Genomic DNA, 16,954 nt, shown 5'->3' with positions numbered 1-16,954 from the left:
AGGGAAAATGGTTCTTTTTTGTGAGAAATAAGACAGAACTGGGTTTTACTAGCATTGAAATTGATGAGGTTATCTGAGCCCCATTGGCAGATTGCTTGGGGGTCAGAATTAAGGGCAGTGGTGGTTGATGTTCTGTGGGTTGAGGTGAGTTGTGTAGAGTAGGGTTTGTCAAATGAGAGGGAGGAATGTAATGTGATCTGCAAAACTGTGTATTGGGTTAGAGGTCAACTGAAGTAGGTCATTGATATACAGAAGGAAGAGGGTCAGTGAGAGAACTGAACCTTGCAGGACCCCAGCATTTGTTGAATGGTGAGAGGATAGGGAGCCATCTACCATCACACATAGTGTGCATCCAGACAGGAAGCTGGCAATCCATCTGCAGAAGTCCTGAGTCTGTCCAAATGATGAGAGTTTGCTTAGTAAGCCTTTGTGCCAGACTCGGTCAAAGGCTTTGGAGATATCGAGTGCAGCTACTTGGGATTCACCGAATTTCTCCATGGCATTTGTCCAGTCTGCTCACTTACTTATTTTAACAAACTACAAATGTATTGGACAATGGAGATACATAAAAAGTAGTATAGTTTGATTTTGCAAAGGCCTTTGATAGATTGCCATATGACAGGCTGGTTATTAAATTTGAACAGATGGGTCACATAGTAGATTTGATGCACCAGATTGGAGATTGGCTGTCTGAAAGGTATCAGCAAGTTATCTATGGGGGAGTGATATCCCAGAGGAGGCAAGTCAATGGTGGTGTGCCCGAGGATCTGTTTTAGGGCTGTTGTCGAATAATTTAAATGGTATATAATTTCTTTGGTCATTCAATTTGTATGTTAATGATATTGAGAAAGGTTTGAAAGGTGATATGCAGTTCTTTGCAGATAATGCAAAGTTGGGAAGAGCTGTGACATGTTGAACAGATGCTTTGTTCAAGGATGTGAATTAGAAAGTGAGTTGGGCTACCATTTCAGAATTGCAGGGTATAAGTTTTTAAAATTTGGGAAATAAAGATGGGATGCAGAGTATACAACTTGGCAGTAATATCCTAGAAGAAATGAGAGGTCTCTGAGGGTGATGGTGTATAAGGACTTAAACTTTCATGAGCACTTTACTAAAATTGTAAGAATGGCACAGCCCAGTGGAGATTCATTTTCAGGTTATAAAAATTCAGTGAGGCAGACATTGATGTGTAGAAGTAAAAATATTATCATTTCATTGTAGAAGATTTTGATCAGACTGTATATCGATTACTGTGCACAGATTTAGTTACCTGATTTTCAAAAGGATGAAGGATATTGCAAAGGGTCCAGAGATGATTGACTGAAGTGGTTTCTGGTCACTAGAATGTTATGCTGAAAGCTTCTGTAGCTCAATCAGTATACACGAAGATTGGGAAGACCTGGATTCGAATCAGGGGTGAAATAATTATCCAAAGAATGAATCCTTTTTGATCTTCAGGCAGTTATTCCAGAATGGAAAGATTATTATTATTATTTTTTTTTTTTTTTTGTAAATATATTTCTATTCTACTAAAACAATGGATGTTTAGGTTCTAGGATATCTATCGTTGAGGATTTAATTCAGAGGAGCGCATTTTTGCTCCTGTAAATTGTTCCAGTTCAGACCTAATTAGTAGAACATAAATAAATCCCAACCCTTAATAATAATGTTAAGTACCTTCTGGTCTTCAATTCAAGACATGACCTAGTCATTACTAACACACATTCAAATATAAAGATGCACGTAAATTCATGTGAAGAAAACACCTCTAGAAATAAGTCTTATTCACTATGTTATTGTGGATAGTGATATCTTCAGACTGGTTCAGAACACAAGAACTTACAAGGGATTTGAAATAGATGTAATCACCATTTAGTTTTGAGTATGATAAAAACTTAAAACAAAGCAAAGACATAGTATAATTTGAAAACAAGAACTAAACCTTAGAGACCTAGTAATGCAATCTAAAGAAAATATTAACTATCATAAGTCCTAATTATGATAATCGATTAATGAAATAGTCTACACTCAATGAGCAAAATGGTAGATATCTCTAACATTTTGCCCATTGAGTGTAGACTATTTCATTAACCGATTATGCTATCATAATTAATTAAGACTTATGATAGTTAATATTTTCTTTAGATTGCATTACTAATAGTGTGTCTGTCCCCCTCTAGGGCAAATAACAGCCTTTACTCTTTGAGGCATTGACTCCAGCAGATGACAGAGGTAATTCTAGCCATGCCTGTGCAGCATTGTTCACAACTACACCTTAGACATCAGTCCCGGAAATGCAGATCTGATGTCTCGCTCTATGGCATCCATCTCAGCGAGATCCAATTGGATTTAATTCCTGAGACTTTGCAGTCATTGGATGGTCCCAAACTCAGATGAGTGTTCCTTGACCTATGCCTGGATGGTTGTGGCCTAGTTGGACAATGCACTGTCCTGCTTAAATGCAACTGAAGTATAATTGACTGCATAGGTTGGTCGATTGATAGAGCCTCTGCTACTAATGGCTCACGCAAAAAGTTAAGCAAGCTTGAGTGCGGTTAGTAGTTGGAAGGGGTATATCGTTCGATGCTGTTGGCACACTCTCGCCCGATGAGTCTTTGGACTCCCTGGAGGTGTTTCGTAATAATACTTCAGCTGTGAGCGAGACACAAACTAATATACACATTATTTATGACTCATTATGTAGATTCATCTTTTGAATGTAGTTAATGGTCTTTCTCCCTGATAATGTCAATATAACGTTGGATGAAATATATTAGAGGTTTTGAATAAATTCTATATAATTTTTGTTACATGTTAAGGTGTGAAAGTTATTTAAATATGTCTAGTGCACATGTTCCATTAAAGTTATTAAGGTTTAAAGTTGCATAGGGACTTTCTAATCGCCATGTACTGTCATAAATTCAGTTGCTTTGTTTTTTATTCTGGCCACATTGTTAAAATGGAACATATAATGTTTATTTTAAAATAATTCCACTTTCTCCATGCATTCTTAATTGTCTGCATGGGTCTCATAAAAGAAAGACATATTTTATTCTTTTATTTGAATTTTCGGTTATCATTTAGAAATTTTGATATATTTTATTCAAATAGTATATACTATTTTTAACATGATAAATTTTCTTCCCAGCAAATATATCAAGGTGGTTTTCTCTGTCTACTGGTCCCCCAGTTTGGGCATATCTGAAACGTCCTGCTGAAAATGAATGTTTGAATAATCATCATACTTGTGATGAGCATCATGAGGAATGTGTTGATACACTTGAAAGCTTTGAATGCAGATGCAAAATAGGTTATGTTATTGAAGGGTAAGAATCATTTTGTAATATAATTGATTGCAAAAAAAAAGTATTGATTAAAATAAAGTGCTACCAATTGTAATACTTTAGCATTTATTGCTGAAATGATAGTTTAAAAAAAAATAAAGCACTATCTTTATAACTAAATTAATCCTATAATGCCTCTGTTTCATCTCTCAAAGGAAGTAAGAGACACATTCATTGAAAAACCATGTCAGTTCCTTAATGCATTCTCTTAATGTGGTGAAATCCCATCCAGTCTCACTGCCTCAGTTGACATCTAGATACTCAATATTCCAAACGTATTCTCCTTATGCACTAGATACTGTCATAAATTCAGTTGCTTTGGTTCTGATTCTGGTCCATTGTTAAAATTGGAACACGTATATGTTTAATTAAAAATGGTTCCACTTTCTCCATGCATTCTTAGTGGTCTCCATGGGTCTCATAAAGGAAAGGCCTGCACTGCATTTTCATTTTATTCTTTTATTTAAATTTGCAGTTGTCATTTAAAAATTAGAAGGATTCAAGACTTAGAACCCTTTCTAAGTCTTGAACCCTTCCCTCTAAAAAAAAACCCCTTCTTTTTGGGGGATGTATTAACCCAATAAAGTGATCATTAAGCAACTCCACTATGCCATCTGCATTGGTCATTCAACTCCTATTTTAATCTGACAGTGCCTTTCTTCCACATTGCCATTCTCCTCATATTGGCCACATGATGAAAGAAGTTCTTAGGATTTTCCTTTTATTGTGGGGCTACTCTCTTGTCATATTCTAGTTTTGCCATCCTTATTATGGCTTTCCTGGGACTAGCATAGTAAGGAGTCTTATATTACTCATGCAACTTGCCTCTGGTATCCGGAGAGTTCACCAAAAAACAATTCATCGAAAGACAGTTTATTGAATATAATTCATCGAACAACAGTTAATCGAAAAAGCAATTCACCAATTAGCAGTTAATCGAAAACACAATTTATCGAAAAATAACAATTCATCGAAAAATCACAATTCATCGAAAATACAGTTCACCAAAAAATGAATTAAAGGCATGTGGAGTGAAGATGTGCATGCATATTTTTTTTTTGTTTGTTTTTTTGTTTTGAATTGTTTTGAGAGATTTTTTCTGGGCGATATAAACGATTGTTAACTAGCTATACTGGTTGCAGTGAATGATATCCACTGAGATGGATATAGTAGAGATGTTAAATGAACATTTCATAAAGGTATTTGATCCTTGTGAAAATAACATCCTGCAGAACTTGAGGTCAGTGGAGAGGGACGAGGAACACTGATGGCGAGCGAGTGATATAATAAGGAATTGAGCAACCTCGACATCAATCAGCATCTAGGATTTGTTGATATCACCATGTGTCTTGAAGTATCCTCATTAATGAACGGCATGGGTTTACTAAAGGAAAATCGTGTTTTAGCAATATAGTAATTTATTATAACAGCCAGACAGGTAAATTGGGAAAATGAGATGCACACACTGTGGTATATTTAGATTTTGCTAAATCCTATGATAGATTGCCAAATAATAACCTGGCATTTCAAGTCGAACAGATGGGATTAGTGCACTCGACTGGAGATTGGCTGTCTGACACGTATCAGCGAATTGCTTTATCGATGAATTGTTTTTCAGTGAACTTTCATGTAACTTTTGCCTCCATCCCTTTCTTTATACTTTTCCATAATCTCTTTTTCATCTGCGGTTCCTGTTTGATTGCATTAGTCATCCACTTTGCACCAGAACATTTTATTTTTTCATTTAAGGTGTGCAGTTTGCCATTCATGCTGATAATTGTTTCTTAACTAGGTCTCGTACATTTCTGCTCTCTCTCTCTCCTCCAATTCCTCCAGCATGGAATTGCTCCATACTGATTTCTAATGTTACTATAGTCACCTACATTATAATTCCACCTAAATGGAATTATCAAATCCTTAACACCTCTACTTGTCTATTCATCCTCCATGTCAAGATTACATGGTCACTTGCTCTCAGTCTATGGAAGGATGATATCTCAGCTACAATCATATCTTCTGATGTTAAGAACAAGTCGAAAACTCTCAAACCTATTGGTCTCTCTGCTAGATATCGTCTAAGGCATTTGCTCCTCAAGAATGCCAGAAATAACATTCCCCTACTACTACTACATACATTCTCTTCCCCTACTACTACTACATGCTACTATTTCTCTTCCCAATTTATACTGTTGTAGTTAAAATCTTTCATAATGATCACTAATTCTGCACTTCCCAAACAAATGACTGAATACCTCCAGCTCTCATTCCACTAAATATCCTGTCCTGCCTACCTCTCCATGTCACATCATGCACTCTCAGTAATATTTCCCTCCAAATTCTCTACTCTGAGAAGACACAATATGTTATACCCTTTCACTTCTATTCCTGTCAGGACATTCTCTTCTGTCAGCTACATTTCACTGATTCCAATAGTCTTTGGATAGATGAGGCTATTAATGCAACTAATTCCTTCCCTTTATACCTGATTCTCCTGATACTCACCAATGGGCAAAGTTTCCTCCACTCCACAAAGAATGGCTCCCTTCTACCATAGTCTTCTGACAAAAAGAAATCCGAAGAATCCTTAACAAACTGAACTCAAACAACGCATTTGGTCCTGATGGTATCCCACCTATTATGTTAAAAAATTGTGCCCCAGAACTAACATTTATCCTGTATCATCACCTCTTCAATCTATCCTGACAAAATGGAAATGGGTCCACATCCAGCTCATCTCAAAGAAATGTGATAAAAGTCAACTAACGAACTACCATCCAATTGCTCTCACTTCTGTTTGCTCAAAAATTATGGAGAAGGTCATCAACAACCAACTCTTGAACCAACAAGAGACATACCAACTAATTAGTGACCAGCAATATGGATTCCTCCACTCGCAATCCACAGCTGATCTTGCTTTCACCACCCACCTATGGACACAAGCCATGGAGAAAATTAGAGAAACTCAGGTTGCCCTTGACATTTCAAAGGCATTTAATTAGGTTTGACACAGAGGCCTACTCACCAAACTGCCATCCTGTGGTCTGCCTTTCCCACTCTTCAACTGGATCGCCAACTTTCTCACTGGTCGCTCACTGTGTGCCATGGTAGAGAGCTTACTCTCCTCAGATTTCCCCACTGTGCAGGAGTATCCCAGGGTTCTGTTCTTTCACACATTCTCTTCCTCTTGTATATAGATGACCTGCTCTCACAGACTTCCAATCCTATCCATAGCTTTGCTGATGACCATATACACTCCATTCCTCCTTTTCATTCGACAAACCCTGTAGTGTTCAAGTATTAGAATCCTCAAGATCTACCATAATCAGTGACCTGAACTCAAATCTCCTAGCTATATCCCAGTGGGACAAGGACAATCTTGTAAACTTCATTGCCACCAAAACTGAGTTCTGTGTGATCTCTCGCAAGAAAGAGCTCGCATCTCTTCCCCATACCTTCAGTAATACTGAGATATCCAAACAGAATCAGATTTCTCTTCTTGGACAGACTTGCACCGCACCTCCGATCTTTCCTGGCATAACCACATTGCAGCTATAGCTTCTGCAGCTGCCAAAAAAACTTGGTGTACTTTTTCACACAGCCATTACTTCACAGCTGCTAACTCTATACAAAGCTGAAATCCTCCCAGTCATGGAATATTGTTAGCATATTTGGGGTGGTGTACCAAAATCCTCTCTAAGATTGCTCAATTCTATCTAGAAGAGGGCAGTCCAGCTAATTAACACGTTTGCTGCCATGCTCCTCAGGCATAGTTTGTTACCGCACGCTGAGCACTTTCACTTCTTCAAGGTCAGTATGAGTAATCTCGTAGCCGGCTTTTCAGATAGAATTTTGTTTCATACGCCAACTACGAGTAATCTCATATTACCCCACCTATATATTACATGCACTGACGCCCGACAATGCCATGCTGAGTATGTACACGAAACAAACAATGACGGGAAACATGTTATTGTCCTGTGTGCCAAAAAAAAACACCATTGTGCATGGAAAATTGTTTTAAAGTGTACCATTCATAATTTGACTTACAAATTACGTGTTATACTACAGGTTAACTCATGCTTGGCATAGGAGGTCGGTAATCAACATACGAAGATATTCGTAGTTGGCTTGTGAGGCTCATATATAATATACTATACTTTTGCTGAAATTATTTTCCTTCTGCCAAGGTCCAAATTAAGGTGCTTATACTATGGGTTAACTCGTGCTTGGCATAGGAGGTCGGTAATTGACATAAGAGTATATTCATAGTTGGCTTGTGAGGCTCATATACCAACTATGAGTATACTCATAGTTGGCAGCGAACATGTTAATGATCCTTCTCTAACAGATATTCAGTTTCTGCTTTGTGCCTCTTCTACAGATACTTTCATGGACAGTGCTCTGCTGAATTGGCCACTTTTTCCTCCATTCTCCTCCAAAATCATTAAAACAAGAGCCACTGCTAACCAACACCCCTTTTGCAGTTCATCTTAGAACTCACTGAACCAACTTCACTGCTTCCTCTTTTATTCCATCTACTTCTGTCCTTTAGTACAGTCTCTCCCACTCTGCCTTCCCCAAAGATTACAACCCTCAGCTGTTCAAGCAAAATGTGAACAGACTCTTCCTTCTATTCCTGTTGCCCACACATGGCACTAGTGTGTTATAGGTCTTGTGGCCTTTCATGTGTGGACCAGATATATAAAAAAAACATCTTATGCCTACTGTTATTCCTACCAGACTCTATTTAACTCTGCTTAGTACCGCACATTCTCCATCTTTCAAGTGACTGTTCCTACAAGAGCCATTCCCTGCAACTATCCTCCCTGGTGACTTTAGTTTCCCTGTTATAACCTAACAATCTCACTTGCCCATAGAACAACAATCTCTCTAGATGCATGCACCCTTCCATGTTCAAATGCAGCCCAGTTCTCACTCACACACACACACACGGTGTTCTTCTCTCATCAGAAGAACACCATGTATGTGTGCGGTGTTCTGTCATCTGCATAATCCAAACTTACCTTTCAATACATTCTTGCTATCATGGCATTCATTATTACTGTTCTGCTTCTCACTTTGCATTATCATATCCAGATAATCCATGCACTTTCTTCCCTCCATTTACTGAAACCTGTAACATTAACCTCAGATCTCTCACTGCCTGTTTAATTCTACTTCTCAGGTCATTCATATCATCTCACCCACATTTTATTTTGCATATAACAAAGCATGAAATCTTCATATATCACACCTTGCACTGATCTGTTCATTCTTTGCTCACCTACATCCTTCCTCTCCCCCCCCCCACCCACCAACACACTCACTTCTTGTTCTCTCACTTTTCTGCCTTCCTTCATCTCCCCCATCCCTTTCTCCTGCACTATCATGACTTCCTCTTATATTCTCTCTCTTTCAATGATTCTCCCATTCTCTCTCTCTCTCTCTCTCTCTCTCTCTCCTTCTCAGACAGTTAGTCTTCCAGGTCTCATAATCTCTCATTTTTCATATCTTCCACTTCTTCTTTCAGTATCTCTTTCTCTCTAAACATCCTACCTTTACTCTACATTTGCCTACAATCAACACATCCTTGAAATCTGTTACACTTCCTAATGTTATATCCATCTCTGTATCATGTTTGCTTTCTTTGCCCTCAACCATGCTTCTGGTATCTCTCTGTCAGCACTCACATGTTTCTGACACACTGCTAATGCTGCTAGAAACCAGGGATATTTATATCGATGTCACCCATCTCTTCCTATTGTCTACCTTTTATACAGATATGCATACTCCCATCTCTTACTTGCGCAATCTTTTAATTGCCAGTCATGCTGCATAACCTTTTAGGAAACTGTACAGAATGTTGTCCTTAAATAGTGGCAGGCTGAGTGATAACATATCAGGCAAGTGATGTATACAGGAGCCATCATTATTGAAAGGCACAGTATGATGCACACAAACAAGATATACTAAAAAAAAAAAAAAAAACATATAATATACTATATGTATACCACAAGAATGTAAGTCCTTAAGTTTCATTGTAAATTGTACATTGTATAACTAATTGACACAAGTATCACTGATTTATTGAAGTTAAAAAAATAAAAAATAAAAGAAACAAAGATATACATGGTAAACAATCTGGACTGGAAAGGAAACTGAAAATAGGAACATTGAAGATATTGAGATAAAGAGGAAGTGTTAGTTGATGTTATGATGAAGAGGAAAATTGATTATTTGGGTTTGAGTGAGATTAAATTGGGAAAAAAATCAAGGAAAGAAAATTTAAGTGATGACTTTGTTTTGCTTTGAAAAGGAGCAGATGACCAATCAAAAAATAGTGTTGGTTTTGTCATTAGCGAAGAAGTAAATAACAGATGTGTAAAATGTGATGGAATATGTGATAACATAATGAGGCTTGTATTTGAATGTAATGGGGAAACCAATCTCACTTATCCAGTATATGCACCACAAGGTTTAGATATGGAGGAAAGGACATTATTTGAGGAACATTTGGAGGGTATTATTCACAATAAGAGTAGTCATTTTAGGAGATATCAATGCACAGATTGGAGAAGCAAGAACAAAAGTAGGAAAAATTTGGGGTCCATTTGGTTTTGGTCAAAGAAATAGGAAGAGAAAAAATTATTAGATTTTTGCATTGGAAATAGTTGGATTCAGAAAAGACAAAGCCACAGAATTTAAGATATAGCTGGGACAGTGAGCAAAAATCAGTAATTCTTTCATCCTTCAGAAAGAATGGAGCATGGTAGTCATGTGCATCAAAGTTTTGCCTTCAGCTGCTTTAGATGGAGATCATGTTGGAGGTTTAATGGAATATTTTCAGCACTGCGAAAGGATTAAAGCTAATTTTAATGCTTTCAATATTTCGTCTCAGTCATTGAGACATCTTCAGGGATTACAAATAACTTTTACCAACACACTTAAATACAATACTAAGTAGGTGGCCTAGGATGTAACATGGGATATCTGATAATTAAAGTTTTTCAAATTTTGGGAAGTTTATGCAACCATATTTATTTAAATTTAGTTGATTTCTGAGTGTCACTGCAGATTCTAAAAACAGTTTTTCTTTTTTGAATTTATTATGGTGGAAAAGGATGGTTTTTCTCCAAGCGATCCTGTGAGTTGTATCCAAAACGTGGTCTGCGAGGTCAGATTGACCATAGTCGTGATCGCAGATGTATGATTTGTGTTCTTCTAAATGAATGGTTGCTGATCTGCCTGTCTGTCTATCTGAAGTAAGCCAGCTTGCAGGAACAGGGTAGTGCCCTATGTATTCCAGGCACTGAGAGTGGAAGGAGCTGATCTTCGGTGGAACAGATAAGGGTAGTAAGTTTACGGTGGGGCTTAAACGCTGTGTGGAGGTTGTACTTTTTTAAGGAGTTGGCTATTTTTTTTCTGATGTGGCACATCAGAAAAAATAGGGTATGGTGATGGCATTTCTGAAGTCCTTCTGAAGAGATGGCTGGGGAATGAGGGAGGAACTGTTTATTTTTTTTAATTCTGTAATCGCTGTGGCCATTGGAAAGGAAGATGTTGTGTATATGGTTGAATTTGGTTGAAAGGTAGGTTCCATTGGAACAAAGCTTATGGTCTCTATTGTTGAGAGGGGTGGTTGTGGGAGAGTTTTTGAATGTATCTGCCTGTAGGTTTTCAATATATACAGAAAAGGGAAGGTTACTATTAGTAAGGCATGTTACTAAGGTGTCTAGGAAGGGTAAACTATTGTTATTTTCCTTTTCCATCATAAATTGGATTCTTGGATGTAGCTATTGAGGTGACTGAGGAAGGAGTCTAATGTGTCTGGGCAATGGGGCCAAATAGAGAACACATTATCTATATATTTTAGCCAGATAGACAATTTGAGAGGAGCTGAGTCTATAGCTCACTTTTCAAAATTTTCCATGTAAAAATTGGAAAGGAGGGGTGAGGGGGGGAACCATAGCAGTTCCCTCTGTCTGTTTGTAGATTTTGTTCTTCCAAGAAAAAAATAATCAGCATTGATGGCAAAAGAAAAGAGCTCTACAATTATCAGAAGGAAAAACGTTTTTTAAGAGTGTTAAAGTGTCATTTAAGGGAATATTGGTAAACAATGAGGTGATGTCAAAGCTTACCAATATGCCTGTATTATTTAAAGTTAGATTTTCGATTAAAGGTTTTAAAATGGGTAGAGTTTTTTACATAGGATGTGGTAAGACCAGTGTGTGTGTGGGGGGGGGTCCAGAGAGTTAGCCAGCTACTTTGACATATAATAAATTTAGTTTAATCTTTTATCCAAGTGTGAGCAAACAAAGTTTGCGCCTGAAAGTATCTTCAGGACTGGGGTAAGGTGGTATGCAGTGTGTAGAGGAGGAGATGGTAAACAGAAGCTAAAAAACTTTGGGAAATAAATGTAGGCATCAGCCACTTCAGGATTTCAATAAGGAAGGTGGTGATGGTTTGCTGGGAATGTAGCGCAGTGTTTCTCAAAGTGTGGTACGTGTACCCCCAGAGGTATGCAAAAGATCTTCAGGGGAAAGTGAAAAATAAACTTTCAACATCTTTCTCTAAATCCAGAGTAATTTATTAAAAAAGGGTGGCACACCATTTGGCAACTCCTATAGGTAGAGATGACCTGCTAATGCTTCTGCCTGGTATCTCCACTTGGTCCTGGCTCCCACTGAAGAGACCTCAATAAAGGTCGAAACTAGTCTGGGTAGTGGCCCTTTCCTTAATGCATAATATTAGACATATCCACAAGGAGATGTGTTTTGCATTATAGGAGATACTGAGACAAGAGTGTTGGTAGCTTGCTCCACCTTTGCAAAGAGTTGCCTTGATGTTGTACCACCTTACCCCAGTCCTGAAGATACTTTCAGGCGCAAACTTTGTTTGCTCACACTTGGATAAAGGATGTTGAAAGTTTATTTTTCACTCTAACCAAGTGAAAAATAAACTTTCAACATCTTTCTCTAAATCCAGAGTTTTATTAAAAAAGGGTGGCACACCGTTTGGCAACTCCTATAGGTAGAGATGACCTGCTAATGCTTCTGCCTGGTATCTCCACTTGGGCCTGGCTCCCACTGAAGTGACCTCAATAAAGGTCGAAACTAGTCTGGGTAGTGGCCCTTCCCTTAATGCATAATATTAGACATATCTGCAAGGAGATGTGTTTTGCATTATAGGAGATACTGAGACAGCAGTGTTGGTAGCTTGCTCCACCTTTGCAACGATTTGCCCTGGTGTTGTACCACCTTACCACAGTCCTGAATATACTTTCAGGTGCAAACTTTGTTTGCTCACACTTGGATAAAGGATTAAACTAAATTTATTATACTCTAACCAAGTGAAAAATAAACTTTCAAAAAGCTACTTTGACAGTTTGTATCAAGGTGCATCAGTGACATCTACTGTAGGTCTTAGGTGGGGAATTAGATTTGTGGATTTTTGGTAAACAGTATATCCAGAGGGAGGACAAAAGGTTTGAGTTTTTTTGTAAAGTCCAGTGGTCAGAAGGATACTTTCATGTTCGAGTGGACTGTAGGTAGCATGATCACGGAGAATAATCTCCATTTTTTTATTATATTCTGTGTCATTAAGGACGACTGTGGCATTACCCTTATCCACTCTGGTGACGACGATACTTTTTTCTTTCTGTAATTTTCTGAGGACATTGAGTTTTCTGGAAGATAAATTACTCTTTGGAGGTGACGACTGGGTGAAGATGTTGGCAATGTCAAGATGGAGATCATAGGCTGCTTATAGCCACTTTTAAGGTGTATGTAAAAGATAAAGGTGGCAAGGAAAAAAAAAATAGATATAAAGCTGAAGCTAGGAATGTTGAAATAGTTTGAACTAAAGGAAGAATTTGAGTCTTGGGTTAGGTCCAAGGCTCACAACTTAACTACTGATATGTAGAGAAGAAATGGGAAAATTTTTGAGATGTAATGTAGGAATAGCAGAAGAGGTGTGTGAAGGACAAGTGGAAACAGAAAAGGAAAAGAAGTATGCTGGTGAAATGAAAGAGTTAAAGAAGCAGTAAAGTTAATAAAAAAAACTTTCCAGGGGTTTATGAAGACTTAGATCAAATGACAATAGACTTGTTTATAACTGCAAAAAAATAAAATAAATAAAATAATACAAACATTGAAGAAGATATTAATGGAAACAAAAAAAATGTAATAATGAAGAAGAGGTCATGACTACTGGAAGAGAGATTAGGATGATGCGGCAGTGTTATTTTAGAGATCTGTTAAGTAAAAATGAAAGCTATCAATGAAATGAATTGGAATGAATACATTGACGAGTAAGATAATAAGGAAATAAGTGTGGCAGGGTTGAAGAAGCATTAAGGAATATGAAGAATGGAAAATCCCCTGAGATAGATGGTTTGCCTGTTGAACTTCTGGCAATACAGGATTAAAATGATTATGTTGACATCTTTAGACTGATCTGGAGAAAGAAAGTGATACCTGATGATTGGACTAAGGGGATTATTGTTCCTATATATAGAAGCTCACAAAGGGAGTGTAGTAACTATAGAAGAATATCATTATTGTGTCACTGTGCAAAGATTTATAAGAAGATAGTACAACAAGAATTAGAGATAAAATAGAGAAAGGGATAAAGGAAGTCTAGTTTGGTTTTTAAAAAAAAAACAAATCAACTCTTTATCTGATTTTTACTGTAAGAGAAATTATGGAAAGATACTGGGAATTTGGAAAAAGCCTGTGTATGGCATTTCTTGATTTGGGAAAAAAAACCTTTGATTATTTCAATGTGAAAAAGCCTAGAAAATTTGAAAAAGATATGCATAAAAAAAGAAAAAATAGTCATGATAAGAATATGTATGTGAAGTCTAAATTTGGTAATTCAGAGTGGTTTAGTGGTTTAAAAATGGACAGCGAATTGCCAGCCTGGTTGGCTGAGTGGTTAGTGTATCCGCTCTCCAACCAAAAGGCTGTGGGTTTGAATCTCACCATGGGCATGAATGTTTGTGATTGTCTGTGGAAATATTAGTGCTGGTGGTTGGCAGTAGAAGGCATTGGTGTAGTTGTGATCAGTTGTTGGATTGCGTGGTGGAGACAGAGTTGTAGCGCAGGTGCCTTCCCTCAATGAGTCTTTCAACTCCCTGGAGGTGTAAAAAATATATATATATAAAAAAGATACAGTTAATGAGCAGAAAGGAGAAAAAGCTTTGTTTACAGATGTGGTGATTTTGGCACATCCAGAAATAACTGGACAGATGGAACAATGTGACACACATAAGGTTTACATTTTAATAAGTAGGAAGAATGAGAGCATGGTTTTAAATCATAGTGGAAATATAAACATTAATGGTATTAGACTCAATGGACAAGATTTGAGCACTATGCATACTTTTTGTCTTTCTCCAAGTAATGATGAACAAGTCAATACAGAAGAATGAGTTATGCACAAGAACAGATGGGACCCCTGGGTCTGATCTTGTGCAGTATGCTACCAGGGAGGGGGTTTGTAGATCTATGTTGAAGTCCCAGGAGAATAAGACCTCAAATGATGCTGCAGGATCAAAGCCTCCGGGAAGTTTTGGAGCTAATGTAAGGACACAACATAAGAAAATGAACCTCAAAGAAAATACAAATATGGGCACCTGAAATGTTAATTCAATGTATCAAGAAGATGGCCAATGTGATCAGAGAAATGAAAAGAATGAAGATATCAGTTCTTGGACTCTCAGAGGTTAGTTGGAAAGGGAAAGGAGATATATAAGAACAGGTGATGGATTTAGATTTATTTACTCAGGAGGAGAAGAACATCAAAGGGGTGTTGGAATAATGTTGGATAAAAGGGTAGCCAATATGGTGGAGGAATATTGGCAGAGATCTGAAAGAGTGATTGCTTTGAAAATAAAGGCCAAACCTAGAAATATCTTCATAATTCAAGGATACTTACCAACAACAGATCATACAGATGAAGAAGTTGAAGAGATCTATCAACAAATAGAGGAATGTTTACATTTGAAAAATAAGAAAGATATACTGATACTAATGGGAGATATGAATGCAAAGATAGCGAAGGAAGAGAGGATGGTCTGGTGGGCCCTTGGGGCTTGGGAGAAAGAAATGAAAGGGGAGACAGACTGGTGGAGTTTTGCAGAAAACACAAATTGATAGTGACTAACATCTGGTTTCAACAACATGAGAGAAGACTGTATACTTGGAGAGCACCTGGACAGAGAGGTGAAGAAATCCGATTGATTATATATTAATTAACTCAAGATATAGAAATGTAATAAAAAATGCAAAAACTTATCCTGGAGTAGACTGCAATAGTGACCATAACCTGCTCACAATTAAAATAAAAATCAGACTAAAATGAATAAATGAAGAAAATGCAACTAGAAAAATAAGAATTGATGGACTAAAAAGAAAAGATATTTGGGAGCAATATCAAGCTGAACTAGAAAATAAGATTATCAGTATTGATACTGATAGACCCCTAGAAGTAATCTAGATTGATCTAAGATAGAAAATCAAGGAATGTGCTAAAGATCTTCGGTGAGGCAGAGAGGAGAGGAAGGAAGCCCTGGATTACTGAGGAGGTGATAGAAAAAATAGACGAAAGAAGAAAATGGAAGAATAAGAACAAAGATGAAGCCCAAGTCAGGTATAAAGAGATCAATAAACAAATAAAAATCTTGGCTAAAAAGGCACACATAATATATAGTAGAATGGAACAGATGATAGAAAGGGAATTAAATGAAGCACAGTTTGGTTTCAGGAGAAACAGGGGAACCAGGGAAGCTATCACAACACTACAGATATTGGGAGAAATAATGATCGAGTGCAATAAATATTTATATCTATGCTTTGTGGACTATGAAAAAGCTTTCGATAATGTTAATCACTCTGTTTTATTTGATATTTTGCATAAAATAGGAATAGATTAAAATATTATGAGACTTTTGTTCAGAATATACAAAACTCAAGAAGCCAGGGTCAGATTTGAAGGAGAGGATACTGAATGGATCCTCATAAGAAAGGGTGTAAGACAAGGGTGTGGGATGTCCCCACAGATCTATAGTGAATGGATGATGAGGGAGGCCTTGGAAGATCTGAAGGATAGCCAGGCAAGAATCTTACAGAAGCAAGAGATAGAGAGGCATGGAAGTGGACTGTGCATCAGCTGCAACCCTCTTAAAGAGGAGACCACAGGATTAGATTAGATTAGATTAGGACAAGATTTGAAGAGTGAAAACTTCCAATATCTGGGAAGTATACTTTCTAGTATTGGAAGTTTAGACCAGGAGATAATGAGGAGGATTTCACTGAGTTAAACCCTTAACAGTGTATGTAGTCTACTTTGAGAGAGATTGAATTCCCGCTGAAGCACACAAGCTTTTGATTATCAAAACTTACTTTTTGCCCAATTTGACTTATGCAGCAGAGACATGTAGACTAACCGAGAGTGACATGAATACAATACATGGAATTGAAAGTTTTAAGGACAGTATTGACAAAAACAAGGAAATATAGAATAAGAAATTCTGGACATTGTGAATAGTTTACGATAAAAATATGTTCAAGGAATGTTATGAATTGTTACTCTTGAATTGGTTTGGACAT

General features: G+C 37.2%; 1 protein-coding gene across 1 annotated transcript in view; it reads left to right on the top strand.

Moving 5' to 3' along the window:
* Megf8 (multiple EGF like domains 8) overlaps positions 1-16,954 on the top strand; it is a 752,012-nt gene that overhangs the window by 572,698 nt on the left and 162,360 nt on the right. The window contains exon 30 of the mRNA XM_090404705.1: positions 3,149-3,326. Within this exon, the coding sequence (XP_090260831.1) occupies positions 3,149-3,326 (178 nt within the window). The remainder of the gene's footprint in view (positions 1-3,148; positions 3,327-16,954) is intronic.

Source organism: Typopeltis vanoorti, chromosome 1, assembly GCF_054136105.1.
Source record: "Typopeltis vanoorti isolate ZY-2024b chromosome 1, IOZ_Tvanoo_1.0, whole genome shotgun sequence".
Classification (NCBI taxonomy): Eukaryota; Metazoa; Arthropoda; class Arachnida; order Uropygi; family Thelyphonidae; genus Typopeltis; species Typopeltis vanoorti.
This window is presented reverse-complemented; position numbering and strand designations above follow the sequence as displayed.